This window comes from Hippocampus comes, unplaced genomic scaffold, assembly GCF_001891065.2.
Source record: "Hippocampus comes isolate QL1 unplaced genomic scaffold, H_comes_QL1_v1.1 scaffold106, whole genome shotgun sequence".
Taxonomy (NCBI): Eukaryota; Metazoa; Chordata; class Actinopteri; order Syngnathiformes; family Syngnathidae; genus Hippocampus; species Hippocampus comes.
This window is the reverse complement of record NW_017842055.1, coordinates 236,194-245,388: the sequence shown is the minus strand read 5'-3', so window position 1 is coordinate 245,388 and position 9,195 is coordinate 236,194. Positions and strand designations below refer to the sequence as shown.

Sequence of the window (9,195 nt, the reverse complement as noted above, 5' to 3'; positions counted from 1 at the left end):
TTTTTTTACAAAAATCTAAGTGCCATGAGTGAAGCAAGAAAAAAAAAGAAAAAACATCAGCCAACAACAGTGGAATAGGAGTGAAAAAAATCTGAAGGGTTTTCACCTTTTACCTTCATGGCTGACCAGTTTCTTCTACACCAAAGCATGAAAGTGATTCTTTTTCATTATAATTATTATTATGACAAAACAGGCTTACTCAAATGCATCTTACAGAACTATTTCCACTCGTTGCAATTAAAATGGTTGCTCTTTCCCATTTCAGTGCAGTATTTCACATTTCTTTTTTTTTTTTGGGGGGGGGGAGACCCACCTCAATGAGCGGCCCGTCAGATCGTATGATCTTGATCACCACCACCATGGGGATGCAGATCATGGAAGCCAAGGCCAAAGTCCAGCCCACTCCGATGGCCCAGTCGGGATATTCGTACACCTTGTTGTACGTCAGCGGCTTGTATTTGACCAGAGAGAAAATAAAGCAGCCCTGCAAACACACAAACCACCATTTGATATGACGACGATGGCTAAAACAAAGTAACGCAACATTTTCTCCCCGATAAGTGACGTGACAAGTCGAGAGTGGTCCCCCCACCCCCCTCGTAATCTTGATCTTCCACTCAAAAGCTGTGCCAAAGTGATGTGACGCTAAAATTTCCGTTTCATTTCCAATTTTCACGAGGGAGTTTGTAAATGTCAAACGTTCAGCCCTTACCATACACAAGCAGGGAGTGATGACAGACCAGCTCCACTTCATCCAAGGGTTTGGTCGGTAGCCGATCATGTCCTCCACAGCATCGTAGAAGTTATCAACGCCTGCCCAAAAACGCAAAGCACACTGATTGAAAAGGGGTCACTTTTCTTCATGTTAGCATTTTCCTGTTTGAATCATCCAAAATTAGCATTTTCAAATAGTATTTTCAAATATTTGCATTTAAAGATGTTAGCGCTTTCAAATGTTAGCTTACCAAGAACAGTATTTTCAAATGTTGATGTTTTAAAAGGTTAGCATTTACAAATGTGAGTATTTTCAAAAGCTAGTACCGGCAAACGGCGAGCATTTTCAAATATTGACGTTTTAAAAACGCGAGCATTTACACTTTTTTTTTTTCATCTTCAAACGTGATAACCATTTTCAGTTTTTAGTATTTTCAAAAGCTAGCCGTGGAAACGGTTAGCATGATCAAATAGTGGCATTTTAAAATGTTGGTGTTTTAGATGCTAGCATGACCATTTTCAGATGTGCTCATCACTGACATTTTCAAACGTTAGCGTTTCACAATATTTGTTCTCAAATGTTAGCCTTTTTAAAAAAATGTGATCAACCATTTTGAAACGGCAGAATAATTGGAACCATTTGGCATGCGCTCGTACTCACCATAAACCCAGGCAACAGCTACACATTCAAAGAATGCCACCCACAGAAGGCACACACCGCTCGCTGCATAGTAGTCAAACAGCTGGAACACGTACATGCCACCCTAAGGACACACAAACACAAACAGGCCATTGACTTTTGGCTTCACTTTAGCCCACTCGAACAACCAGCTCGTGAAATATACTTTTGTGGTTCAAACCTGTAAAAAAAAAAAAAAGACTAAAACAGGATGTCTTATGCACGCCACGCCATGTAACCCAAACGTGCTGCCGTTTCTTCCATTTTTGCATTTTCCAGGAGACGAACATTTTGACATTGCCGTGTTTCCAAACGTTGGCATTTTCAAATTTTTGCATGTCTGATGATTCGCACTTTCACAGAGATAAATAATAATCATAATAATAATTTCAGAGGTTAACATTTTCAAGCATTCCATTTTCAGTCTTTTTTTTTTTTCTTTTTCTTCCCAAGCGTTGACAGGTGCATCTCAAGGACCTGAGATGTGCGAAAGGCTACGGAAACATTTCCGTTTGTTTGGCGCTCCTAACCTATAACATGACAAAAAATATGGCAAAAGTCAAGCGCTCTGCTTTCCCAACGCACGTGCGTCATTGCGGCCATGAAACCGATAATATTCAAGGTGACATGAGCAATCTTCCCTCAAGGAAATTATGTTTGGATTAAGTGCGCGGCGAGCTGCGAAATGTCTTCTGTGACTTTGACCGCTGAAGAAGCCATTTGGCTGCGCAGGCGGAAAGCAGAAAGCCGAATTACGCGGGGACCCGGGCCGAATGCCCCCCCCCCCCGCATTGACGTCTGGGACGAGCCCCGGCGGAGCCGTCTTGTCCTCTGGAGGAACATCCTGCAGCAAACGTGACGCCCTCGATGCCAGTAAAATGCCGGAATCTCTTCTCGCGCGTCGGCGGCCATTACGGGCCCACAGAACCTCCGCCCAGAAGAGCCATTTGTGCATTCGCGTAGTCATGAAGTTGCAGCTTTCCGCATTGAGATGGAAGTATGGCGACATCAGAGCGACGCTGACTGACTCAGACCTTAGTAGCATAGCAACCGGTATCACAGCAACATCGTGTGTGTGTGTGCGTGTGTGTGCGTGTGTGCGTGTGTTACCTTGGTAACCATGGTGAGTGCCAGCAGGTAGCTGATGCAGCATATGATAGCGATGAAGACCTCTCTGCGGTAACCCTTCCGTAGGAAGGACGGATACAGATCCACCAGTGATGTGATCTGCCCTTCCACCTCCACAAACTGCGCACACGCACGCACACACAAATTACATCGCAGCTTGTATTACCTCCACAAATGAGCCTGGTGTGTTGTGTGGGGTGTTAAAATGTAGATTTTTTTTTTTTTTTTTTTTAGTTTAACACTCGTTCAGACCGAGCCTTTACGCTCACACTCAAAAGATGTGAATCCGTCATTGAGTCACAACGTGAAGGCATGTGCAAAGCCCTCGCAGAGCGCTTTCACGTGAGCTCTGACTCGATGTGGTTTTCTGCGTTTGGATTTTGCATGTGCGAGGACGGCACGTGGCTAACCTGACTGTCGAGGCCAAGCAACAGGAGCATGATGAAGAAGAGGATGGCCCAGAGTGTGGGGAAAGGCATCATGGTTACGGCTTTGGGGTAGGCAATGAAGGCCAAGCCGGGACCTAAGGAGTGGAAACGGGGAACACGGGACATGGCATCGGCAACATGTGACAAGATGGCTCCCTCTGCACACCGCCCAAGGGCGTAACCAAAACACAGCGTTTTGCTTCCACCCTGTGCGCTTAACTAGCGAGCTATGCGTAGACCCCAAAAATTCATCTTTCTTTCGGATAGTCTGCCGGCATGGCCGCTCTAGAGTGCCTCGTCGTCGTCTGCCATAAGTGTACGCAAAGAAAGAACGAGGAGGGGGCTTTTTTATTTTCACTGATGGGTTCAATCTGACAGCCGGCGTGTGTGACTGACTCGGGCTTCAAGCAGGCATGGCTGTTTTCGAGCGCAGTATTGTAACAACATGGAAAAGCCCCGCAATGAGCCAGCACGATATATTCCGGCCACTCAAACATAGAGGGATGTGTAGGCGGAAGAAAGATGCGAGATGAAGTGGCTGCCATTTTTCCAGGTTCTACTAGAGGTATTTGATTGACAGTAGACAGTTGAGTGGGGTGTTTCAGCACTTTCACAAGCCTCACCCACGTCGGAAGAGAGCAGAGACGCTTGGCAATTTTATTGTATTTTTTTGAAATCATTCAAATTCATCAGCGTTGTTGACGACAACATCAAAGGAGTTTGGCGACATACCTGACTCTGCCACATCCGCAATGTCCACCCCTTGCTCTTGCGCCATAAAGCCCAGGACGGAAAATATTGCGAAGCCAGACACAAAACTGGTGCCACTGTTGAGGGCTCCCAGCAGCAAACAGTCCCTGTGGCACACGTGGCACCAATCAATCGATGAATCAATACGCACTTGCCCAAAAATAATTTTTAAAAAAGCACATAACCTCTCCAGTGCCGCCTACCGACCTGTAGCAGTTGTATTTGTACTTGTTGTAACTGCCGAGGGACGTCATGGCGCCCAAACAGATAGCGTAGGAGAAGAAGATCTGCGTGCCGGCGTCGATCCACACCTGACAGAAGAGCACATGGACGGAGAAGGCGGGGCTGAGTGATGCTAACTCACAACATGGCACCTTGTAGCATAATAATGCCACGGTACAGTGTGACGAGTGACATACTGTAAGTAGCACAACAGTAACGAGCGACATGAGGTACGATAATATCAGAGCACCGCGGTAACTAATAACATGGCAATATATCAACAATAATAGCCAGTAGCGGGCTACTGGTAGCAGAGTAGCATGGTAACATGCTAGCACGTACCTCTGCGTCCTTCAGGCGGGTGAGGTCGGGGTACAGGTAGAATTTAATGCCCTCGGCGGCCCCGGGCAAGGTGACGCCACGAATCAACAGAACGATGAGCATGACGAAGGGGAACGTGGCCGTGATGTACACCACCTGGAGGCAAGGCAACGCCACGCCGGCGTCAAGTCGTCCTCGCGTTGCTGCTTTTTGACTTAGCCGATTTTCCCCATGCCGTTCAGAGGCGACTACCCACCTTCCCGGTGGACTTGACGCCTTTCCAGATGCAGAAGAAGCAGATGACCCAGACCAGCAGTAGACACAGAGCCAAGTCCCACTTGATGGGGCCGATGTCCTCAATGCCACTGCTCATGTCCAACACTTTGCGTCTGCACCGCGAAGGACGCCAACGATTAACATCTGAACCACAACGGCATTATTTGCCGGACCCTATCCCGACCCCGAACCCAAACGCTAATGCAAACTTGAAACCGAGTTCTTACCCTACCCTGAACACAAACAAAAATCAGGACCCCGAAGCTAACTCCACGTCGAACTCAAACGCAAACCTTAATGAAACAAACGCTAACGCTAAAACAAGCCCAGCCCTTAACCGAACCCATAAATCCTTAACTATAAGCTCACAAACCCAACAATGTAATCTTAAAGCCCTAATCGTAACCCCAAATGTGGGGTCTTGCCCTCTGACCGAGCCTTAACCCCGAAACGAAACCGTAAATCGGATCCGCAAACCAAGAAACTCAAAACGCATTGTTTAGCCAAACCGGCTAACTTAAAACCCTGAAGTGAAACGAGAAACCCAAACCTGAACTGTAACGTCAACCCACAACCCCGAACCTGAACGCCCTACAGGAGTCCGCAAATCTTAACCCGGCCCGAATCCTGATCCTAAATCAAAGCCTCACGCCAAACCCGTAAAACGAACCCGGACCGCTTAAGTCTACTAAAGGCCATTGTGTGCGGTTGCGTACGTACTCCCAGAACTCTGTGACGGGGGAGGTGAAGTTGGAGAGGTTGGAAGGCAACCAGAAGCTTTTGTTCTTGCGGTACGTGTCCTCGATGCAGCGGTCCGTGTTCCAGGGCTGGTTGCACTTGGCCCACGGCAGTTCGGGCTGGAAACACTTGACGGCGCAAAGGCCAAGAAGGCACAAACTTCAAAACAACACAGTGGGCGCGGGCGCGTCGCGGAACGCCGCTTCGAAAGACCGTGAGGCCTTCATCAAAAAGTGGACCTGACACGCATTTTGACACTAAATCGGGCTGTCGAGTTGCCGGGGGGGAGGGGCTTACGGAATCCTCTGGATTTGAAAAGCTGCCGTTCCGTCGCGCGCTGCCATCGCCATATATGGAGGCAATATCACCGGCAACTCGACTGAAACTTCCAAAGTCCAAATTCGGTCAGTTTCAATTTTCTCTTCTCTCGGGTCAGTCCTCGCGTGGCTCAATTTCAATCTTTGAAGAAACATCTTTAACCCTTTCAAGTGCGGCAGGTGACGATCGCGCGATCGGGTTGCAGGGTGCGTGAAAAAGGGGCGGTACCTGGAACAAGTAGTAGAGTCCCCAGGCCAAGATGACGATGTAATAGATGTTCAGCAGGGACACGATGACGATGGAGGCGTAGCCGATTCCTGCAAGCGCACAAGGAAAGCGGCATGTTGGGAGGCGGCGTCAACGTAAGGCCCGCCCTCGTCGCACATCGAGCGGAGGCCGTTTCCTTCTCCATGCCGTTAGCCCGGGGGGGGAGATGGAAAGATTTTCCTGCGTCGCTCGTTTTGCTTGATGGAGGTACACGGCCGCATCTGAGATGCGGACACGCGCCCCGAAGCGAAGCCCGTGTACGGCTGCTGTGACCTCTCGCTTGCCCTTCGGCGCCCGCATACGAGCTGAATCCGACGAAGAGCGTGGCGTCACTCACGCGCGGGCGAGGCAGAGTGCGTGGACCCTGAACGCAGGTGCGCAGACGCCCGCGTGATTTTCAAGACTCGTAGCAAACAACCTCGAAGGCCTCGTTCGGAAACGTCCCCTATTTTATCTATTAACTGTTTTTCTGCCGACAGTGGATATCCGTGACGCCTCCAACGTGCGGACAGCATTCATAGATGTCAACAACGCCCCCCCGCCCCCACCCAAAAGTGAAAAAAAAAAAAAATGTAAATGCGAGCATTGCAACAGCACCACTAAGTCTGCTTTGTGTTCCCTTGCAAGACTCCATTTTGCGGCGTCTGACCAGCTGTCCGTCCGCCCCTCCCCCTCCTCACAATAAACTGCCAGAGTGTCCTCGCGATTCAATGGCCATCGAAAGACGACGAAACAACAACTCCACAGACGCGCCGGCTTTTAAAAATCAGAGCAACCGAAGCAATACTCTGATTCTTCTCTCACTGGTTACATAAACGTTGGTGTTGATCTGTAAAGGTTGTTCAGTTCTGTGAACCATTACCGCTACTTTTAAAGTCGGGCGATGTCGCTGGCGACGAGTCGGCCGCCGGGGAGTGAGCAATTACATCTGCCGAACGCGTCTATGAAGAACGAGTGCGGGACGTCTTCTAAAGCCAGAAATCAAGAGATGGAACGCCATCGGTCCATCTCTAGATTTGATGCTGTCAATACAGAGACTCTTGTCTTAAGTCCCATTATTTCTTCTTTTTTTTTTTTCCCCAAAAGTGTCTCTCAATACGAAGTCGTCAAGGTTCTGTCTCGGACCAAGGTCAAGGAAAGCCACCGGACGTGATGGCGTCCCTCCTCGGATCGCCAGATTCATGCTCTGATCGGCTCGCGCTGTGCGCTCCACCCGCGCGGCGTGCCCAAAAATATACCTCGGAATGTCTCCAAAACAAAGGAACTACTTGTTGATTTTTAGCCAGAAGAAGGCCTCTTATCTCCCTTTAACCATTAACAGCTGTGTTGTGTGTGGTGTTCGTGCGTGCGTGCGTGCGTGTGTGTGTGTGTCGCGGCTGTGTACACGGGCCAAGGCCCGATGCTCAAAAGAACGGCCATCATCAAGGTGTTTTGTGCCATCCGCACACGTGTGTGTGTGCGCGCGCCAAAGCCGATTGGCTAAAAGAATGTCCTTCAAGGTCCTTTGTGCCATCTGTGCGCATATGAGTGGATGTGCGTGCGCTTGCGTGTCTTTGTGCACCGATGCTCACACGGTCTGATGCTGATCAAACAAACACACACACACACACACACACACACACACACACACACACACACACACACACACACACGTTGTGGTCCTCCATGATGTCACTGATGTTTCGACCTCAGTTGACCTCGCAGGTGTTGGGCAAAAAGAATGTCTTGATGCTGTATTTGTCGGATCATTCATCAGAAAGCGAGAACGATCTGACTTTATTGTTTTGTGTTTTTTGTTCTTGTAAAGTGTCCTTGGGTGTCTTGAAAGGCGCTTATAAATAAAATGTATTATTATTATTATTATTTACATTTGCTTTCATTCTTTAAACTTTTTTTTTTTCCTCCATAAAAAAAAAAATAGGTCACATTTTTTTAATCTGACCCCAACACACGAACCCCGACCCAGTCCCCGACGCTCGCTTTATAAACGGACCCGAAAAGAGTTGATTTTGATTTTGATTCAATTTCAATTCGCAAGAAAGGAGATGGCGCTAGCTGGAAGCTAGCCACGTTTGCACTTCAGCGAAACGGACCTTCCATGTATGCGGCGGGCCTTGACAACTTTTTCTGCGTGATTCACATTTACGTCAAACTATCGGAACGTCTCATGGGCCAAGAGGCGAATGACGAGGACGCTGCATAGACACGTTTCTATCGATCTACACACACACACACGGTAGAGGTCCCTCTTAGCCAATGGGATGCCAGGAAGGTGCTCGGTATTAGCCAATGGCAGAGCAGCTCTCGGTACGTTGCGTTCAGGAAACTCGGAGCTGCGAGTAGCAGGCCAGACTGTATTTTTACCTTTCGTATCTTGAAATGTCTTTCTTTCTGTCTCGACATGAGGATTGCGAGATTCTGTCCGAGACCTTCGTAAGGAAAAGCCGCCGGACCAGACGGGCGTTCCAGATTATCCTCCGCTCATCTTCCCCTTTGCTGACTCTAACTTGAACTCGACAGCGACTTAAAGTAGACGCCACACAAAAGCCGAAGCAGAATCCTATTTTCCCTAAACGCCTTAGCTCCTTAACCCCAATCAACGCTGGCCTCGAACACTCAACGCTCGGCTCCAACCTGTCGTTTCATGACAAGTCGTCAGAAGAAAGACGCTCGACGATCTCGATTCTGTTTTTTTTCCAGGTACCGTATTTGATTGGCACTTGACAAATTCAGTCATTCGAATGTGTTGGGTTGTGAACAAGTGGGGACAAACTTGGCAACACATACGTCGTTTCACTTGACAGGGACTTTCATTCAAATGCTAACCCACAAATGAAAGCCCATGACCAAATCTGAAATCCACCAACCCGAAATCTCACCCCGTCTCCCCCCACATGGATGTGGACAAAAATGAATTGAAGACAACATCGGAATTTTTCCACTCTACCAGCGTTTGCCCCGCCCACCTCACTCTCACTCTCTCTCTCCGTCTTTTTCTCTCACCCTGCCGTTCCGTTTTTCTACCCACTGCATCGCTCTCATGTGTTGCCGCGCTGTTGCCTTGGCAACTTGTGATCCAGGACACTCTGTACATCGTGTCGGTCGTTAGTGTGTATTAAGCACGTCTGTGTGTGTGTGTGTGTGTGTGTGTGTGTGTGTGTGCGCGTGCGTGCGCAGGCTGAAATCAAGCGGATAAAACAAGCGATGAAGCGTCGTCCCGCGTGAATATCGCAAGGAGCAATTACAGGCATCATGAATATTAACGAGATCGAGCCGAGCAGACGTGGGCAACGAATACATTGACCCAATTTCGGAACGGGGGGGGGGGGGGGCGCGGGCGAGAGGCAAAAGAGG

At 48.7% G+C, this 9,195-nt stretch overlaps 1 protein-coding gene across 1 annotated transcript in view; it reads right to left on the bottom strand.

Annotated features, from left to right (window-relative positions):
* The window catches only part of slc6a6b (solute carrier family 6 member 6b), an 18,607-nt gene that overhangs the window by 822 nt on the left and 8,590 nt on the right, over positions 1 to 9,195 (bottom strand). The window contains exons 3-13 of the mRNA XM_019860445.1: positions 5,803 to 5,910; positions 5,239 to 5,384; positions 4,499 to 4,631; positions 4,264 to 4,398; positions 3,907 to 4,010; positions 3,682 to 3,806; positions 2,932 to 3,044; positions 2,504 to 2,641; positions 1,376 to 1,478; positions 713 to 813; positions 279 to 484 (exon numbers count right to left, since the gene is read on the bottom strand). Of these exons, the coding sequence (XP_019716004.1) occupies positions 279 to 484; positions 713 to 813; positions 1,376 to 1,478; positions 2,504 to 2,641; positions 2,932 to 3,044; positions 3,682 to 3,806; positions 3,907 to 4,010; positions 4,264 to 4,398; positions 4,499 to 4,631; positions 5,239 to 5,384; positions 5,803 to 5,910 (1,412 nt within the window). The remainder of the gene's footprint in view (positions 1 to 278; positions 485 to 712; positions 814 to 1,375; positions 1,479 to 2,503; positions 2,642 to 2,931; positions 3,045 to 3,681; positions 3,807 to 3,906; positions 4,011 to 4,263; positions 4,399 to 4,498; positions 4,632 to 5,238; positions 5,385 to 5,802; positions 5,911 to 9,195) is intronic.